General features: G+C 46.8%; 1 protein-coding gene across 1 annotated transcript in view; it reads right to left on the bottom strand.

Annotated features, from left to right (window-relative positions):
• LOC147725735 (uncharacterized) overlaps positions 1-22009 on the bottom strand; it is a 567397-nt gene that overhangs the window by 430877 nt on the left and 114511 nt on the right. The window contains exon 2 of the mRNA XM_086964485.1: positions 7702-9354. Coding sequence (XP_086820611.1) covers positions 7702-9354 — 1653 coding nt within the window. The remainder of the gene's footprint in view (positions 1-7701; positions 9355-22009) is intronic.

The raw sequence follows: 22009 nt of genomic DNA, 5'->3' as shown, positions 1-22009 counted from the left end.
CGACGTCGACCTCCTCTTCCTCGACGCCGAACGCCGCCTCCGCGACGTCGACCTCGTCTTCCTCGCCGCCGAACGTCGACTCCGCGACATCGACCGTCCCATTCTCGACGACGAGCGTCGACTCCTCCTTCTCGAGGTCCTCGACATCAAGGATCTCCTCGACGCCGACCGTCGTCTCGACGGCGACCGGCGGTGTCGCCACGACGGTGAGCGCCGATGCCTGTCGCTCCTTCTTCGACGTCGATAGGTCGACGCTGACGTCGACGCTAACGATGAAGATGCAGTCAACGGTGGTCTCAACTGAGGCCTATCCAGGCCCTTCGACGTTGAATCTTCCCGCCGTCTCGACCCGGAGCCCCGGGGAGATGGGGAACACACCGTCGTCATCCCTCTCGACGTCGCCGTCGAAGCAATCGACGCCGACGGAGACCGGGACCGTTTGCTGGTCTTCCTGCCCCTGGGGAGCCCCCCAGAGGCCTCAGCAGAGGCAGATGGAACCTTCTCAGCCTGCCCAGACCCACCTGCAGCCTGCAGACGTCTCTCTTCAAGGCCTTGAAGCCTAATCTTCAGCCTGTCCCTCAGGGTCCTTGCTGAAAGTTGCTGGCAGATGGCACAGTCTTCAGGGACATGTGTATCAGGGAGGCAGACGATGCAGACGTCGTGTGGATCACTTTGGCCTTCTTCCTCCCACATGCTGGGCATTTGTCAAAAAGACCAGGCATTTTAAAGCCCTAAAAAGCCTGAACCAACACACAGGAGAGAAGTAAAGCACCAAGAAATATATATACTCAAACACTTTTATCCAAAAAAGTGACAAAATCCAATAAACCCTTGAAAAAAGGAAGAGCTCAATGCCAGGGTCCTGTTAGCAGGAGCCGGAAAAAAGAACTGAAAGTAAGAGGGACCTGCTATGCATTCTGGGATACTGGGAGAAAGTTCTGGAAAGTTCTCCTAAAGGCACAGTATCCTATTTAAGCCACATAATGGCAGCCTATGGGGCTTGTCTGTCCATGCCTTCCTCTCTATCATTCCAGAGTCTTTTACTGGTGGAGGCAAGTTTCTCTATAGTAGAAACTGGATAGGCTGTGTTGTGTGTAGTGTTGTTGGTGGAATTTCTAGTTGAAGTACTGGACAGTGTAGCCTGTGGAAATAGGCTGCATTATTTGTCTTTAAATTCACTCTTAAGTGTCTTTGCAGTTTCTGCATGATTTGACAACTTAAGAGATTATTTTTGATTGCTGGGGTCCACGCACATGGGCGGGACTATTCACTAGATTATGACTATACATAGAGATCCCCTACTACAGAAGGAAAAGTTCTTCCTCAACTGTCCGTGGCTTTGGCGCCAATGTTTTTGGCTTGGTCGCTTTGGCTTGAGGGCCTTCGGCTGTGGAGCTTTTTTCGGCTCGACTGCTGTTTTCGGGTCGGGACCTTTTTTGGTTCGACTACTCTTTTTGGTTCAACATCTTAAGTTGGCTGTACTGCCTTTTTTGGCCTCGGCGACCTTCTTTGGTTCGACGACCTTTTTTTGGATCGACAGTTTTTTTTGGTTCAATAGCCTTTTTCGGTTCGACGTGTTTTTTGGGCTCGACGTCCCCTTTCGGCTCAAGGATCTTTGTAGACTCAACGGCCTTCTTCGGGTCGACAGGCTTTTTTGTCTGATCTGCTTTCTTTAGATCGACAACTTTTTTTTGCTCGACGGCCTTTTTCGGGTCGACGTTTTTTTTTCGGTTCGACGACCCTCTTTGGTTCGACGCCCTTTTTTGGATCGATGACCTTCTTTGGCTCAACAACCTTTTTAGGTTCGACGGCCTTCTTGGGAAGAGATTTGCTCATTCCTGGGGTATCAGAAGGCTTGGGTATGGTCTTCGGAGCCGAGCCGGAAGGCAGGGCTTCTGAAGGAGTCTGTCGGTCTCAGCTAAGGCCTTTAGGCGATGCTTCGACCGGAGCCTTGTCTTGAGGTGGAAGCGGGGTCGGGGCTTTGGTACTCACGGTTTGCCCCGGTGTGATCTGGTCATCGGAGTCCGACTGGTCCTCTACGGTGACTATTTCTAGGTCGGAGTCCGCCGCTTCTGTGAGTTCATGTTCGTCGTCGAAAATGTTCTCCGGTTCCGGTGCCCGCCGCTGCATCTCTTGTCTAGCGGCCCTTCGGTTCCGGATAGTTTTCTTCAACCGGAACTGAGCACTAGCTGGACAGTTTTCCTCGTTGTGCTCCGGAGATAGGCACTTGTTGCATACTGTATGTTTATCAGTATGTGGGAATTTGGAGTGACATTGTGGGCATCTTTTAAACGGGGTCCTTTCCATCGGCAGGAGTCCCTCGTGACGTCGAAAAGGCCCAACGGCCCGCGTCGACGACCGGATCGAGATGGAAAGTATAATTGAGTCAAGGGGTACCGAACAAGAACAATACCGTCGAGGTAGAAGGCCTTTGGCCTCAGAAAGTTGAAAACTATCGATTCCGAAGTTGGAGGTGAGGAATAGCATTTGAACCCAATGGCGGAAAAAAACAATCTGACGATGGAGGGGATGCCCATGCACACTGAAGTCCAGGGGAGGAGTCACCTATCTCGTGATACTTCGAAGACTCTTCCAGGACAACAAGGTGCAAACATCCGGACCCAACACTAGGCGGCGATCTATGCGAAGATATGAATTCAACAGCCCACTTGCCTCGAACATACAGCACCCAAATATTTATTTTGTGTTTAGGTCAAGTAAGTTGCATGGACTACTGGGACCATAACGTTGATGTTTCGACCCTGGAAGATAGCGCAGTCTGTAAAGCGTCAGAGGCGGGTCTTCATCAGGACTGTGGGGGATGGGGTATAGACAGCCACTGAAATTAGCGGACTGAACCTGTGATATGTAATTGCCATTCAGTGCTTACCACAAGGCATCATGGATCCTATTCCAATTATGTTATTAATCCGTAGAATGGAGTTTCCAAACGGTAAACTTGTCGACCAACACCAGTTAGTTGTGGTATAGAAAAGAAATTAAAAATATGTGTGGGCAAGATGTCCACACCGTTACCTCCTGAACAGATTTAAAAGGTGCAATATTAGATAAAAGGTGGCTGCTTGCATCTAAAAGCGAGTGCAATAGATCATGCTAACAGAGTAAGGCGTGAAAAGTGCAAGGACAAACTAAATGACAAGTACTACACCAGGCCAAATGGGATAAAGCCAACATACACTAACATCGTGACCTACATAAACTGAATGCATAATATGGACATGCTGGTTGGAGAACTAGTCCTATAATAGTGCTGAGGGACTGAGCGAGGTGAAATTGAAAGGTCAAGGCATGTGTGCGCAAGATTTAATTATCTGGGCAGTGATGGAAATAACGTGCCTGTGTGGAGAGACCAAATCAATAAAGCAGAGTGACAAGGTTTTTAAGCATTCGGCAGTAAAGAGGAATGCCCAGTGACTCATTGACATGCCTAAACAAGTGCCCGTGACTCAGAGTGTGAAAACATACAGCGGTCCTAAATAAAAGTACCTGTGACCAGAAACGTGAAAAAGGCACAAGGCATATACATACCTGAAATGCTGATTTAATGCTACGCACAGTAACTCCACCAGCCGGTTGGAGACGTGCCTAATCAGTTTAATCACGAGAGCCACCCAAGGCGATCATACAACGTGGAAAATAAATTGTGGTTAAACTAAGGTATCACTGATTGGTAACTGTTCCGAAACAAAAAGCCATAACCAACTCGGATACGTGGAAGAGAAAAAAGGAAAATTGTCTCTATGTGTGGTTCCCAACTGATGAAGGTGGAGACCACATATAGAGACCATTTTCTTTTTTTCTCTTCTACGTAACCAAGGTGGTTATAGCTCTTTGTTTAGGAACAGTTACCAATCAGTGATTACATGTTAGTTCTTCGGAGCAACGGTACTGGACCTATCTTTTTTCTAAACACTCCCTGTCCCCCCCCTCTTGTAGTGTTTTGTGTTAAACTAAGGAAGCCTAGTAAATAGCAGTAAGAGGGCATAAAATGTTGGGGACGGGCGTGTAGCTACTTAGAGATCGTAGATGTGTCCTAGTCCGTTGCTACCAAATCCTCTTTGAGTACTGGCCGCGCTGGGAGCTGTCAGTATTTGACAGTTCTTGAGAGCTGGCCGACACACCTGCCCACGAGTAATGCAGCGGCTATGTCAGGCTGCGGTTCAGGTGGTGAGGTCACTGCTGACTCACTAGCTTAACCAGCGTGCAGGAAACCATGGAATAGATCACCAGATGGGTCACATATCAGAACGATTATGTTTACCCGAGGCGAAGAGATGATATAATAGAGATGCACATGCCATTCAAAACTGGGTGATGAATCATAAATCAATGTGCACATTTAATGAACCGTTGATGCGTGAGAATTACACAACAAATGTTCCGTGCCTAATATACTGCTGTATAGATAACTGCTGTTTGTATTCAAAGCGAAAGTACGTAAGGAATACAACTGCTTATTAAAAGCTGCAGTGTTTCTTCTGACAAGGGTAATATATCATAAATCTATGTGTATCAGTCATACATTGTAGTGATTGAGTATTACATGAGTAATATTACACACATTAGCAAAAGAACAAGTTGGATGATCCCACACATGTGATGACATAATTGGGAGATTAATGGCTCTTTGGTTTGGTTTTCAATACTAGACTCACCTTTTTAGGTCTCGTCTGGCGTTAGCAGCGCGCATGCGCTGCTCTCGCCATGCGAGGACTTTCTTGGATTTGATACGATTCCAGAAGATCGCTTTCTGCTCTGCCCGTGTTTTGCATTGGTGCACATCTTTTTGCATCACCAATTATGCAAAACCGGGTGGTACGATTGTCCAGGAGGCCTTTAAGTCCCTCCTGGTTACCACCCTGTCCACTTTTGGCCCCGTCCACCTGGATTTGATCTTTTACTTGCGGCGGGAGACAGTGTCTCTTAATTAGCCACTAAGCACTTTTTTCTTTTCTTTGTGAGCCACTCTCACTGAAGGCACATGCTTTTTTTTGTCAACAGAGCATTGCACTTTAATGCACTTTAAATGTTAAATGCAGTACTGGGCTGTACAGAGCCCTCATTGTTGTGCGTGCCCTACATGAACGGATATTAGTTTTTTGTCTAGTGTGCAGTTCTGAGCTGTACAGAGCCCTCATTGCTGTGTGTGCGCTATATGATCGGATATAATAGGCTCTTGGTCTTCAAGGTCTGCTGGATGTTTGTTTAGCAAATTCTTATAGCGCAAACTGAACTCAAGAGTAGTAGAGACCTTTACAAGACACCCAGTTACAGTACATGAGCCACTCTCACTGCAGGAATGACGTGTTTTTTTAAATTAACGGAGCATGGTGCTTTAATGCAGTACTGGGCGATCATCATGCGTGATTAATCAATTCATCTCCCCATGGTCCCCCTGTATACTAAAAACGGGGTGATAAGGAACATTCACATGCGCAAAAAGAAGGGACCACCCCGTTAAATTTGTTTCGCATTCTATCTACTCGCCGTTTTCTGTTTCAAATATTCGGCCTCTTTCTGCTCTCCCATATGCCCCTTTCGCAATCCTCCTCTCCTTCTGCATTATGCCAGCACCCTCCTACCCAATAGTCGTCCACCATCACGTCCACCACCCCCCACCACCACCACTTCCACCACCACGTCCACCACCATGTCCACCACCACCATGTCTATCACCACCACCACGTCTACCACCACATACACCACCATCACGTCCACCACGACGTCCACCACCATCACGTCCACCACCACATTCACCACCACATCCACCACCACCTCCACCGCCAACACCACCACCACGTCCCTCACCACATCTACCATGCCCACCATGTCCACCACCACCACCACGTCCACCACCACCATGCCCCCCACCACCACCACGTCCACCACTACCACGTCCACCATGTCCACCACCACCATGTTCACCACCATCACACCCACCACAACACCACCACACCACCAGCACGTCCACCACGGAGAGGTGTGGTGCAGCAGCCATGGCAGCTGACTTCGGAGCACAGGGTTCACGGTTCGATCCCCGGCTCTGGCAGCAGCTTAGCTCAGCACCATGTGACTATGGGCAATAGCTCACTTAATTTCCACGTCGGCCCCTGTGCCTTCAGACCCGTAGGGATGAGTAGTTTGTGCTTTACAAATACAGATTTCCATTTCCACCACCATGTTCACCACCACCATGTCCACCACCACTTCCACCACCATCACGTCCATCACCATGTCCACCACCACCATGTCCACCTCCACGTCCACCACATCCACCACCACCACCACAACATCCACCACCACCATGTCCACAACCACGTCCACCATCACGTACACCACCACATCCGCCACCACGTCCACCACCACCACATCCACCACCACCACGCCCACCACCACAACGTCCTCCACCACCATGTCCACCACCACCATGTCCACCACCACCACGTCCACAACATTTACCACCACCACCAAGTCCACCACCACCACGTCCACCACCACGTCCACCACCACATCCACCACCACGTCCACCACCACCACATCCACCACCACGTCCACCACTACCACATCCACCACCATGTCCACCACCACCACATCCACCAACACCACCACCACGTCCACCACCATCACCACGTCCACCACCACCACGTCCACCATCACCACACGTCCACCACCACCATGTCCACTACCAGGACCACCACGTCCACCACCAACTCGTCCACCACCACGCCCACCACCACCACATCCACCACCACCACGACCACCACCACATCCAGCACCACCACCACGTCCACAACCAACACCGCGTCCTCCACCACCACCACGTCCACCACCACTGTTGACAGGTAAAGTGTCACTAGAGGGCAGGGGTAAAAGGAGTGTTAACCCTGGCTGTACATGGGACATTTAAGGATGAATTGGGTGCGAGAAGACGGGAATAGGGGCTAGAAGTATTATACCAGACCCTAGATACATTTTTGAGAGGCACAATGTCACAGGGACTCATGTAAAAGCACACACAGCATCTCTACCTCACAGTGGCATACCTGCACGAGCCACTCACTCAAAACAAGTATTGGCATAGCCAATAGGTCTCACCTTTGGGACCTTATAAATGTTTAGCCATGCAACACTAGATGTGGTTGCACCAAGGATATCGTGCTGGATAACTAAACACTTATAAGGTCTCAAAGCCGAGACCTATTGGCTATGCCAATGCTTCTTAATGTTTACTGGTGTAATTGGTGTGTATCTGAGTTCTTCCGCCTGCCTATTGCAATATTTTTATAGCAGAATTATTTTTAAAATTTGAAAATTGGTGGTACTAGGCCATTTGGAGAACTCGAACAGAGGTAACTAGCATGTTGGTTTGCTGCACTGAGCCATTGTTTACAAATGTGGGAGGCCCTGACCACAATCTAGCAAAATTATTTTGCAAGGGCACTTTCCATGCCAGGACAATCTGCAAGGTAAGAGTTTGAATTTTAACAGTCATTTGGCCTGAAATATTAGCAGAATTTTTCTTATTTTCTTTATAACTGTTATTGGTGTAATTGCAATAACTTTAAGTAATTATGCAATAAAATTATTTCGTTCATTTATTAACTAACTAGTGCACACAACAGCAGTATTTCCTTTATAATGTACCGATGAATTACAAAGGTATCGATGAAATGCACATACCTGAGAACGCCGTTTTTGTTGCTCCTCCTGGAACTTCTGCCTTTCGTCAAGCCTCATCTGCTCTGCTTGTTTTTTAAAGTCCGACAGATCTGTTTTTGAAGCTTCCGCTGCCGAAGCTGCTTTTTTCGGATCAGGCTTGCACACATGCTCTTCCATTTCTCGATTTTTTCCAGATCTCTCATCAATAAGGAGCTTTCGCTGGGCAGGCTTCTCCACCGCCTCCGAAACGCTCCAGTGATAGTTTGCCAAAGCAGAAATAGCTTGAGTCTTTGCATCAGCTTGCTGGAGGTACACAGCAACTTCGGCCTTCCATTTATCTGAGGCCTTCTGCAACTCCTGCGATTGAGACTCAATACACAGCAACTCTTCTTGAGCAGAATCAGCGACTTTTTTACTGCTCTCCAGGTCCTTCACTTTATCTGAAATCTCTGCCTTCAGAATTGTTATGGTGCTTTCTAGTTCGAGTTGTGCTGCTCTAGAAGCTTCTAAAAGTCCTTCCAGCACAACAGCCTTTTCTTTCTGACTAACAACTTCGGTTTCTAGGGCATAGATGCGATCCTGCTGGCATTCTGTGGTGAATATTGTTTCTGAAGCAACCTGGTTAGTCTGGGATCCATTGTTTTGCAGAGTTGTCGTAACATTTTGCAGCTCTCTGCATGTACACTTCAGCTCATCCACTTCAGAATGTAAAGCAGCGATCTCACTGAGATTTTGTTGTTGCAAGGTTTGGATTTTTTCTATTTCTTGTGCTTTTTCACGAATATTCTGCTTTAAGAGTTCACAGTTCTTTTCCTTATCAACTATTGAAACTTGTAAGCTGTTTATTTCTGTAGAACTTTCTACAGCAGCTTCTCTATAATTCTGGATTTCCTTTTCCTGTGAGGACACTCGCTCTTTCAAAGCTTTCACCTCCTCTCGGAGTAGGTTCACAGTCTTATGCTGAACTCTCAGTTCTCCACATTTGGAAGTAGTCTGCTCAACCATTTTGCTCATGTGTCCTAACTTCTCACTAATAAGCTGAAATGAGCGAGACAAGGTGCTTTGCAAAGTATTAAGCTCAGTTGTTTGCCCTTGCATCGATTGTTCCAGCAGGGTCACGAGAGCCACCTTGGTAGCCCTCTCTGTTGCCAGATCAGCCACGACGTGCTCTTGATCCTCTCTTAGCTGCTTTATTCTCCTGTCCCTGCAGATCAGATCAGTTTCCAGGGCATGCAGGCGATTATGCTGCTGTTCTGCCTCAGATGTTTTTTCTGAAGCCTCCTGGTCAACCTGGGCAGCTTTGTTTTGCAGAGTGGCTATAGCATCTTTCTGTTCTTTGCATTTAGACTTCAGCATACACACCTTTGAACGCAATGCATCAATGCTGCATTGCTTTATTTTTTGCAAGCGTTGAAGAGAGTCTATTTTCTTTGCTTTTTCACTAATGTTCTGCCTCAACAATTCAATTTCTTTTTCTTTATCAGTTACCAAAACCCACAGGCTATTCCCTTCTGTGGTGCTTGTAGCTTGAGCCAGATCACCATCCAGTTCAGGTAATGAAGTCAGCAGCTTAAAAACGAAGACGGCAGGCTCGCCTCTCTCTTGCTGGAGGGGGATGATTTTATAATCGACCTTCTTTGCCATCACAGTTACTTCCTGCTTCAATGCTTCAAGCTGTAGAGGGGACTAAAAAAACTAGTTAGTAAGTGAAAAAAATAATAATTGCAGACACTTAAATACAAATGTATGGTGCCAAAGGACGCTTTGTGGCTCAAAAGGCAGTAAAACACCAACATGTTGCCTTCTGATTGGCTCCATATCAAGTTGTTGTTGTAGAATATTTTAGGACACTAGTGTAATTTTCCCGATTCATGCCCATATATAGGTATAAGTCACCTTGTCCTTATATAGGCATAGAAATCATAACCATATTTAGACTTAGCCCATGCAGTCCAAATACGGTGTGGCTATTTCCACTAATTCCGAAAATCCACAATGATTTCTTGGAAAAACTCACCTTCAGCAGTCAGGGACTCCCCCTTGTTTGAATATTAATTTGTCCAAGAACTCATGGAGTTTTCAAAGAACTGTGAGTCTTTGATGAAGTTATTATGTCCAACCTTACGTCAAACTTGGCACCTTCAAGGTATAAATATGCCCACACTTGCCCATACAAACACACGGTGGTTTGGAGCAGTTCGACTATCTACCTACACGACACAGCTCGCCGCAGCAAGTGCCGAAGGAAGCCGACCCTCCAGCAACGCACTGAGAGATGCTGTCTTTTCTCTTGCCGAGAAATCCAGCTCCAGTGTTTCCAAGCTCCCCTTGCGGGGTGTTGGGAAATCGAGTCTTGAGACAGAGAGATACCAGACCTCCTTCATTCTAAACCAAGGTACGGAGCTGATTAGACCCTAAGAGAAATCTTGGATAGATTCTTGGCAAAGAATACTAAAACTGAGCTACACCTCACTTACTTCTTCCCTCGTACTAGACCTAGGTTAGGTACATTGGGGTAGGCGTATTTTAGAAGCACCAGTTGAGTACGTTTTAGCCTCTGTTATTTATGTATGTATTTTATGGCTTAGAAACCATACCATGCTTTTACAGTACTATTTTATAATACTATTCCTGCTGTACGTATTATACTTTACAGCCAGTATTACGATTGTAGCACTTCATTTCTTCTGCATGAGAAAGAAGACTGTTCAATAAATACCTTTTTTTCTTGACTAAGTGAAATATCTATCTATTGTTTCCACGACTCTGAAGATATGTTTTATCTTGGGAAACAAAGTTTTCATGTTTATGCGGTTGTCAGAAACGAATCCCTTCTTGTTTATTCGAGAAAGTTTCTAGTGACCTCTGAGCTAGCTGGCACTCACAATTTAAGTCAAATATATTCGATAGAGACCCAGTCGACCAAAGTCCTACGTCAATTCTATAGTATATATTATTCCAATGCGCAGAGCCTATTGGGAATATAGGAACTACACTACATGGCGCCCAACGTTTGGTAAGGCACTAATTTAACTGGAGTAACTCAGTTCTGCTTTTCACAGAGACCCCTTTTTCCCGTAAAATACTCCAATAGACGTCTGGAGTGGGTAAAAGGATAAAATATCTGCCAAAACCGAGTAGGGAAAATCCTATATATTAGTTTTTTGGTTTATTCAACGTTGAAGGATACAGTGTTCCAAAATATTGTGCACCTTATCTTTTGTCTCCTTGAAACTTGCTCTACAAGACTTTCAACAAAATGTCGGATAGTGACACAGAAATAGACAATAATGCAACCGGTGGAGCTGCAGCAGCAGACTAACCAGTTTTAGACGTTACAGTTCTTCAACAAAATGACCCGGATGCTATAATCATTCCGGTAAATGTAAGAAAAATAATCACTTACAACCTTATAAATAATGGAGTATCATCAAGAGGTGGTAAAGTAATATTTGTAATAAAGGCACACGAATATCAGCAGACAGAGGTATTCTATTCATGGATTCTGTTCCCTGCAGCAAGTCCAGTAACACATGAGTTCCACTACTACAAAGTGGAGGAACCTCCAGTGGAATACATTCCCTTCGAGGATATTGAAATTCCACTAACTTACCAAGAGCATCAGCTCTGGTTTAAAGGTGCCCTACAACATCAAAATCACATTACCAGGCTCGGTCCACTAGGTAGACCAGGAGCAACATGGCCGGTGCTAGCCAGCTATACACCACATCCTGACATTGAAAGAATGACAGGTCCAGAACTGTTAGCTCAGCTAAAACAGTTAATTAAAATACATAGACAATTGGTTCAATATGTCATGGGGACTTTACCAGTTCAACCTGCTATAAGGATTCCACAGCACACCCCTCACCAGGGGAACACAAACAAAATTACACCACAGACTATACAATCAGTCATTGGTAAATTACTCGCAAAAAGGGAACAAATTCCGTTCTGGGTAGCTAAAAAAATTACTCAAATAGAGGCAGTATTTCCCGATAGTACACCTCATGAGAAACACAGGATTCTAACAATCTGTTTACCAATGGGGATCGCACCACACGTGGAGGACTGTGACACTTGGGGTACAGTCTTTGCTTCAATCTATACAAAACCTCATGGTGTTCTGTCTATGGCGGTGATACCAGACGTCCTAAGACAGATTCAAAATGAATACGGACCAGAACCTGCCTTGGATCTTGGTATGAAATGACTAAAAGATTTCAAACAGGTCTGGGCTATATTATTAGCTAACATTAAAGGTGAAGCAGCATCCGTGGCAATCCGCCAAAAACTAAAAGAACTAGATGTAACTGAGCAACCATATGAACTTGCAAGAATTATTGAAAAATCCTATGAAGAACTAGGTAGAGATAGTTTGGGTGGGAAACCAGTAAAACCCCAACTAACTGATAAAAGTATTTATTAAAAATAATCTCACCACTCCTAAAAAGAAGTGGGAAAACACTAAACAAACATTTCCTAAAGAGAAGCGTTCTCAGTCCAGAGGAAGATCTCTCTGAAAGAGGTATAACCTCAGAAATAGGGATAATTTGAGAAAACCTGTATCAGTATCAAGATACTGATACACGTTCCTCTCATACCTTTCAGACTTCCTCGCAGAAATCAGAAAGAAGAGGACGATCAGAACACAAAGAAGAACAGGTGTAGTCCAAAGACAATCAGCACGTTCCAAAAAATAAGAAAACTCAATTCACCAAGAAGAAGGTAGCAAGTGTAAAAATCAGACATGCCGAGGATCTTGACGACACAACTCAAGAACGGGGAGTGGGCCCAGACAATGCTAGACAGCGCAGCAGAAGTCACCATAGCTCGCAAGATCCTGAAGGATCATCTGGAGACAGTGGACTTGAATGAATGCATTCAAGTTGAAACCGCCGATACCAGGGTTAGTGTACCCTATAAGTTATATGAAACAATGCTCCGGATGGAGGTGGACATATCTAGGAAAATAAAAGCACTCTTTTGGGAGAAGCTCTCTAAGGGTTATGATATTCTTCTAGCTGAAAAAGACTGGCCACCTGAATTTGTCAGGAAGTGCCCACATAGCGAAGAGATCATTATGCCAACCTTCTCAAATCACATTCCAATTCATAATACACCTATGCCAGAAAATTGGCTGTAGCCCAGGCTCCAGCATTTTATAAAAATCATGTAGGATGGGATGAGGACTCTCCTCTCCATAAAATCCAGTTGAAAACTCAACTAACAATGCAAATGCAGGAGCTAAAAAACAGGTCAGGGAGATCTTAAATCAACTTGAATACCAAGTGTGATTGAAACATGCACCTCGTCCATGAACAATCCTTTCTTTCCTGTCTCAAAACCAGACAATACATATCGTCTAGTTGTGGACTACAGACATTTAAACTCTTGTAGCAAAACTTTTGCAGTACAAAATGCACACAGTGCAACACTGATGAATAACATTGTGGTTAAAAAATATAAAACCACATTAGATATTTCTAACGGTTTTTTATGTCAAAACATTGCACCAGAAAGCAGGTACTTGACCGCTTTCTCAATAATGGGGACACAGCGTCATTTTTGCCGTCTCCCCCAGGGATCAAGAATAGTCCAGGGTTATTTTCAGCCAGAGTAACAGAGTTACTACAAACGTATGATAATGAGGCATTATCTTATGTCGATGACATCTATCTTACAGACGATGATTTGGACCGGCACTTGAACACCATTATACTTGGGTTTGCCTCTGAAGAGTACAAATTCAATTTTAAGAAATCACGAATTGCCCACCGCTTTCAACTCTTACGAACTTTCAAGTGAAGGCAAAAGCCTGGCAGCCAACTTTTTAGAAAAGTGTGCACTGCTCCATCCTCCTAAAACGCTGAAGAACTCACAGTCAATTCTAGGTTTCCTGAATTTCGGAAGAACTTACATTCTAAATTACGCAGAAAGGGTTAAACCTCTCTACGAACGAATCAAACCTGATTTCAAACCAACCAATTGGACTCAAAAACACACAGAAATTTAGCGTTCAGTGCAAACAGATATGTTAGCAACAACACATTTACGCGACAATGTGCTCAACCTTGTAATCCGAATCATCCCAGGGAGATACGGATTCACATACCTAACCTCACATACCTAACCTTTAATGAAGGAGAAAAAGGTACCAATAGCTTATAAATCACACTTGTGCACACAAGCTGAAATGAAATTCACTTCAACAGTAAAAATTCTGACAGCGGTTCAAACTGCAGTAGCAAATGAGAGCGCCCTCGCACAGGGAATACGCATAATGGTCGTTATGCCTGTACCTGCCTTAGAGGCAGTGACAAAAGCAAGCATTCCAAATGCAAAGGCTTTACATCCGAGATGGATACCGTGGGTTAATTCTCTTGCTGCAACAGACGTTGAATACGTTTTTGACCCATACTTGAAAACACAAGAATTTCTACAATATGAACAAGACTGTCCTCTGCCTATTGAGATTCTGCCTCTAGAACAGTACGGAGGTATAATTTATATAGACGGATCAGCACAGCCTGCAATTGGGGGTAAACAAGCCTATAGTGCTGCGTGCGCGATTGTTAAAGGTCGCTGGCGCAAAGGTAAATTTCGACCCATGGTCACAAAAACTTAATCTCTAGGAGACTGTACAGCTCAGCAACCTGAACTCCAAGCTTTCAAGATGGTGCCTGAAAATACCGATCGCGAATTCCCCACACTCATAGTGGGCGATTTGTATTACTGCGTTCAGTCTTACAATGAATACTTGCAGAGCTGGACTCAGAACGGTTTCAAAGACGCAAAAGGTGGCACAATTAAGCATAAATTGCGTTGGGAACAAGTAGTTCTATTACAGAAAGAACTACAAAATACTCACGTGATCCATACACCGAGTCATCAACATGATGGCGTTCACGTTGCAGGGAATTCATTGGCTGATGAAGCTGCGAAGGCAGCTGTGCAAACGGCTTCCGTAGCTGCAATCACTCATTCAAAAACAAAAATAGATGGTGAAACAATGCTAGCTGTCAATACCACAATGAAAGGCAGCGGTGCAGCGTTACCTCTGAACAATCCACTCGAGTATACATACATAATTGATGCAAACTCCGTTCCTTTTGCTCGAATTCCTGGAGTGGGGGATAGAGTAATTCCAAACAGGATCTGGAGAGGTGCTTTGGTTCAAGAAGCACATACGGGAGAGGGTCTGACACATCAAGGGATCTCAAAATCTCTACTATAATTAAAAGAGTTGTACTGGTGGCCAGGAATGAGCATCCAAATTTATGAATTTGGGATTAATTCCGATGTTTGTTACAGAGATCATAGCTTTGAAAACCACCAGATACCTGACTACGGTGTAACCAGCCCAGTTCAAACACCACTGTTAGACAGCATTAGACTTTCTACACGCAGACGTCACCATGGACGAATGCGTTCCCACAACTATTAGGACAAGATTCATTTGGATGTGGCCACAGCGCTCGGCTGACGCCCGAACTGTTATAAAAGATTTGCAAATCTTTATCGGCACATACGTAATCGGCACGCTACACTCTGACCAAGGTCCTGAGTTTAGCTCTCAAGCTTACAAAGAGGCCATGGCCAGCTTGGGCGTTGCGGTACTCAAGTCCATTCCATCCTGAGGGAAATGCGGTAGTGGAAAGAAAAAACTGTGACATAAAGCAATCTATAACGGCAAGGGTATTAGGTTCGGGTGACGGGTGGGTCAAACATCTAATAAGTGTCCAACGTAGTCTTAATAATCTACCAAGAAATTCTCTGGGTGGAATTACTCCATATGAAATGCTTTTTGGTACTAGAATGATTGTTGAAGACCTCCATCGTCACTCTTCAGTGGTGGAATAAAAACCTTTTGATATCAAAGACCGTTTGGCTGCTTTGCAGGACTTAAATGAAACAAGAAAAAGTCTGAGCAACACACTGCAGAAGCCAACGACCACTGAAGAACAACCACCTGTCACAGCAAGGCCTGTCTGGATTCCAAAGATTGGGGATCTAGTCAGAGAAAAGATCGTGGACAAGTAGGAATTTGGGCCTTCTTACAGAAAACCAGTACCTGTACTAGCAATACATGGTTCGAGAACAGTGTTACTGCCGCCCCTTGCTGGAAGAAAGGAGAACAGGTCTGTATCCATCGACCTGGTAAAACCACATCATGTGGCCGATAATAAGTAGTAGACCCAGTGGACTCCAAAGATGTATCAGACGACCGAATCTTGCTACAATCAAAGAGGTTCAAACTGAGAGATCAGCACCTTTGATAAGCCTGCAGTGAGAAAGGAAGGACTATGCAATAAAGCCATGGAACTTGTGCCTCTTGAGACCCAAATAACAGTTCGTCAAGACACTCCTGTCTACAATGATATAGCCTCTGACTATACAAATATGACAAAGGAAGAAGCAGCTCCAGCGATTTCAAGTAATCCAGATGCAATTCCAATAATTGACAGAACTGGCTCTAGCTGTTTCATCAACTTTGATACATTTTCTGAGGATCCAAGTGAGCCTTAAACTACGCCAGCAAATAAAACTTTCAAAGAAAAAATAACAGAACTCTTTCATCAACTTGAAAAAACATACCTGGTTTCACCATGGGTTGAATTTTGGATTGTGTTAGGTGTACTTTTTCTCCTACTTTGGCTCATTCTTGTTTTAAGTTTGGGAAAGCTGATAGATGGAAAATATAGTAAAATGGACACAGCAAGTAAGAAAATCAACTTGCTCCTGAAACCACACAAATCATCTCTGTAGGAAGGTACCTCCTGACCCCCCAACTTTTTGCCCTGTGTTTTAGCTGTTTTTTGACATAGTCGCCCTGGGACCCTGCCAATCAGGACCCCAGGCCTACTGCTCTCTCTGTAAAATGGATTCCATGTACCTTAGGTACATTTCCAATTGGTACTGGGCCACCTTATCAGACCCTGTAACTCAGGGCATAGGTGTACCCAGGGCCTACCAGGGGCTGAAGCATGTATTATGCCACCCCTGGATGGCCATCTAAATCTGACACAACTGGCTGCACGACAGCTGGGGCAAGGTGGTGTAATCACCCTTTGCTTTAGATATAGTATACCTATATCTAACCCTCAAAATGGACACACAGATTCCTATCAGTCACTCCTATGGCAGGCCTTGACAATCCTGAAGGCAGAGTGCTTGGAATCGTGTGAAATGGTGCTCTGGCATGAGCTGAGCCCGTTTGCAGCTTGCGGAACCAAGTCCTAATAGCTGTTCCATGATAACGCATACCATATACTCTTAAGTGCATTATAATCCTCGCGGTTAAATGCTATCTTTGGTATTGCTTTATCAAAACATGTCGAGTAAGGTGTCATACGAATTGGAATACTAACCCCTCGCCAATTCTGGCGACGGGGTTAGCATTCCACCCTTCTAGAGGGACACGACATGTATGTAACTGTGAACCCCGGTTAAAGTTAAACGAAGCCTCAGCTCCACAAAATGGATGCTGCCACCACAGACACGAGTCTGACCTCCTGCTGCTGGGAGTCCTTCCAGCGAGGAGAGCTTGGACAAAGGGTTTCCTGTCCGGGGCGGTGCTAGCACCATCCCAGACAGGGTTTTGTGTATCCTGGGTAGGCAGGGCTTTACAGGAAGGTGACTGCTGAGTGGCACCCCGGTGCTCACTACGCATCTGCCGGCTAGAACCAGTTCCAGGGGCACACCAGCCCCTGGCCTGGGGAAAGTCCGACATGGGAGAAGGGTGTAACCACCCCCCTCCTAGTCCCACCCATAGGCAGGACCTAGTCACCGGGCCAGCCCCTTTTCCTAGTATAAAGTTAGGAGCGGGCCCCCTTCCAAATTAGATCATCTTTGGAATCAAGACACGACTTTCTGCGAAAGGACTTCAAGATTTCTTCTTCAAGATTCTCCCTTGTGACTAAGGAGTAGTTACCCTGCATCAGCGGGCACCATCTTAAGAAACACTGCGGTCTGCTGTAAGTCCTTCCTCCGGAATCCGACTGCCCAGCTCGACGAGAACCGGCTTCCCTGGCACCTCTGACCTCTACTCATCTCTACAGCAAAGCTGAGAATCGTGAGTGCGACGAGACCTCGAGGGACCGGCCATCTTCAAGACTGCACGACATCTTTCCAGCACGACCGCCGAGGGATCCTCTGGTGAGTGCTTTGGGGTCCGAGAAGCCCCGACCCTGAGCAGCTCCAGCACCGAAGTTCAGCCTCCCAGCATCTCCACGATCTGCGTGGGGCCCTTCTGCTTTTTGCTGCTCACCGCGTTGTTTGGCTACTAGCCCGCTGGCTTGTGGCCTTCTTAACGACGCCCGACGACATCACTGCTGCTGGTCTGGTTGCTCCAGACTGGCCCTTGCTCCCTTCCAAAAGAGGAGCACCCCGGACCCTCCTGGTCCACTCCAGACGCCATTTTGAGTCCACCGTGTGGGCTTGAATTAGCCAAGACTTGTTGCCCCAATCCTGGTTCCAGCGACGTCGACAGCTTCATCCATCGTGGGACAGCTCGCTCCTCCATCCTGGTCGCCGACAACGCCTCCTGGTCTGTGAGATCTGCAGAGCACAGCGTCGCCCACTCACCTAGTCGAGGTGACTACCATCCGGTGCCCTCCTGGTGCCACCTGACTACTGGCTAGTAGTCACAAACTTGGTCCCCTCTGCTTTCAGGTATCGTCCATCTTCAAGATCCAGGCTTGGATCACTCCGAACTCTCTTCACTGGTCGCCTGCCAGCATCTTTCTTCCAGGCTCCTGGTCCGTCTACGAGGATTCCCGACGTCTTTTGAGACTTATGCAGCTGCAGCCCCTGGGCTAGGTAACTTCGGCATTTCGGTGCCCCAGCATAGCCTCACTATCCAAGGGTCAGAATCCACTTTCGTTTTCCTCCTACCAGGTCGGGTTCGCCCGAGAACACTAACTCTTTGAAATCTAGCTACCATAGACTTTGTCCCGCATCACGCGTGAGAGTGCACACTCTGCACCCGAGTCCCCTGGGCCTCCTAGAAGTAATCTAAAGATTCTATAGTCAAGTCCTAGCGATTCCAAAACCTATTAGTACTGTACTTACCTGCTAGTAATTTCGCATTCCACTTTCAGAGTATATGGTTTTCCGTGCCCCTCGGGCATTTGTATATACTGTGCTAACTTAAGTATTTTCGTAAGAGTTTTGTTTTGTGCTTAGTACCCTGTCCTCATAAAGAGTACAGGGCTGTTGTGATTCTAATAAATACACTGTTTATTTTCATAACACTTGTGTGGTGTCCTTTCACTTGGTGTTCAAGGGGTATATGTGTGTTATAATAGCTGGCTTAACACGCCCTCTCGAGTCTTTAGCCTTAGACTGCTCGTATCCACGCTACTAGGATAGCTGGTCTATAAGGTTGACTTACAACCAATCATCAATAAGGGTTGTCTGGACTGATACATAGTGTTCACTAGAATAGTGAGCACTGCATATCAGGACAACTTCTCACATTGGTGGCAGCGGTGGGATTTGAGCTTGCTGTTGTTTTACCACACGTATCCTAAGAATATCTTGTGAAAGATCACATAAGTACTTCAGGTACATATAACTTAGCTTAGAATACTCTGAGTTCTACTGAACCAGCTGTTGTAGCTCTTCAAGGCTTAGCACACCTTGGCTACAACTCTTAGCAAGGGATCAGTAGGCAAACATATAGTGTAGGTAGGTGCATCACTTACACCACACTAGAATCAGCATGTCAGACAAAGGAGGAAACTCTGAGTCTCCCCTTGTGTCAGTGGACCCTCCACAGGTCACTTCCAGATATGCTGCTCTTAGCTTCTAGGAGATGAGACAAGTGTGTACCTCCAGGAAACTAAAACAGGGGTCTAACCCCACAATTCCCTTTCTGATTGGTCTCTTAGAGACTTATGATGCCAGGAGGGCTGGTAACCCAGACCCTTCTAATCCAGATGGGAACATGCCTCCCCTAGAGGGAACCACAGGTGACCCTGACCTTATCCATCTCTCTGCAGAAGGTGAAGAGGAGGATGAGAATCTAGAGCCATCTGAGGACGAGGCAGACAAAGGTCCAGAAGCAGTTAGCCAGCTAACTAGGGACAACTTAAGCAGGCATGAGAATGGTACTAGGAGACCCCTGGGACCCCTCTCAGGCAGGCTTAACATTGGGGATAGACGAGTTAGGTCTCGCTCCAGAGGCTCTAACAGATCTATCCATACCAATGGCTCTCACAACTCTTCTCACAGAGGGATGACATCCCCTCAGAGGAGAGTGTATGAAGCTAAAGAGAGGGAAGTCAATCTGAGGATTGAAAGGGAAGAGGAAGAATTTTCCCTGGCCAAAGAGAGACTTGCCTTTGCTAGAGAGCAAGAATTATGTGGGCTAGAGCCCACTGGTGGCAGCATTATACCTAGCAATAGGGACAGGAGTTTTGACACAAGACACCTGAGTAAGATAGTGCCCCCCTTTAAACAAGGGGATGACATCCACAAATGGATAACTGCTTTGGAGAGGACCTGCACTGTGCAGGGTGTTCCCCAAAGTCAGTGGGCAGCTATCTTGTGGCTTTCCTTTGAAGGTAAAGGTAGAGATAAGCTCCTCACTACTAGAGTTGAGGATGCTAACAATTACCAAGTCCTGAAGAATACACTGGTTGATGGGTTTGGTTTAACCACTGAACAGTACAGGATGATGTTGAGAGACACCCAGAAAACTCAGTCTCAGGATTGGACTGACTTTGTTGATTGTGCCACTAAGGCTTTTGAAGGCTGGCTACTGGGTAGTAAGGTTACTGATTTTAAAGGATTGTACAATCTAATTATGAGGGAGCAAATCTTAAGTAATTGTCAGAACCAGTTATTACACCATGTTGGACAGGCCCCAGGAAGGGCTCGCTCCCTCCCCGCATGACGGAGCCCGGACACCGGCTCTCCAGGTGCTACCCACAGAAGCAACCCGCAACCCGTCCCCTACAGGACGCCTGCCCCCGAACATCTCTGTATCACTGGCCCGGGCCACCGTCAGCACCATTGCCCGGGCCCAGACGCCATCTTGGACACTGCACCACGAGGCCGCGTGGCCTCAGCTCGACCCCAACCCTGGGCCTGGCCAGGCCCCGACGTCCCGGCACCACCATCCACCCAGGAGGTGAACGGACCACTTGGCAGGTCAATAGGAGAGAGGAGTGTCGATGGCTCTCCCCCGCCAGGTGCCGATCGCCCCCAGCCTCCCCGGGCGCTGGCTCCACCCCCCTGCTGGGTGTCTGGACTCCCTCATCCCGGACCTCCCGACCTCCAAGTGCGAGGGTCCGGACATCAAAGGGCGCCAGACCTATAACTGAGGCAGCTCCAGAGCAGGAAGGCAGTTGTATCCTGGAGTCGAGAGACACCGTGAAGAACTCATCCTTGACGGACTGCTGGCGCTGCCGCAGCCCTGCCTTGTGAACTGTCGTACTGCCTGCTGGCGCTGCCGCGGCCTTCTGCAACCTTCATCCTCGTAGGGACCTGCTGGCGCTGCCGCAGCCCTTTGCAACCTACGTCCTCGTCGGGACCTGCTGGCGCTGCCGCGGCCCCCTTGCAACCACCACCTTCGTCGGCACCTGCTGGCGCTGCCGCGGCCCGTTGCTACCTACGACCTCCTCGGGACCTGCTGGCGCTGCCGCGGCCCGACCTTCCAGAACGCCGAGCTCGAGGATTGTGAGCTATCATCATTCCACCCGCATACCAGATTGGTAACAAGACTGTCCCGCTACCCCCTTTCCCTGCCAGAGACTAGAATTGAGAGGATCCTCGTGTCCTGATCTCAGTGTACCGTACTACCTTACTTCAAGAACTGCATATAAAAAGCGTTAAACCTTATCTTTGTGTGGTGTCCATCTGTGGGGGGGAAGTTACTTGTCTGTACGATCGCTAGGAGACGGCTCTCCCCGGAGGCCTCTCCCCTTGTCCTCGGCCGACCCTCCAGGTCCCGTCTAACATTGGTGGCCAGCGGCGCGATCCGAACCAACGCGTATTCGTACAGAGAGTAACTCACCCCACGACTAAACCACAATGTCAACCAAAGAGAGCGGATCCACAGAGAAATTCCAGATGGAAAAACTAGAAGAGTACAGCCATCGAGAGCTAAAACAATTTTGCATAGAACTAGGCATTGCTACCACCGGTCTGAGCACGAAGGAGGACTTCAAACACGCCCTAGAATCTTGGGCAGAAACAGGTACCGCCAGACCCCGGGACCAGAACGTCGAAGCACCAGAGACAAACACCACTCCGACCGAAGAAAGAAGAGCGGGTCTCTCCCGGGAAGAGATCCAAGAACGAGAAAAAAGCAGACTCCACG

Source organism: Lissotriton vulgaris, chromosome 3_2, assembly GCF_964263255.1.
Source record: "Lissotriton vulgaris chromosome 3_2, aLisVul1.2, whole genome shotgun sequence".
Lineage (NCBI taxonomy): Eukaryota > Metazoa > Chordata > Amphibia > Caudata > Salamandridae > Lissotriton > Lissotriton vulgaris.
Note: the sequence above shows the minus strand (reverse complement) of the source record. Positions and strands in the feature narration are given on the sequence as shown.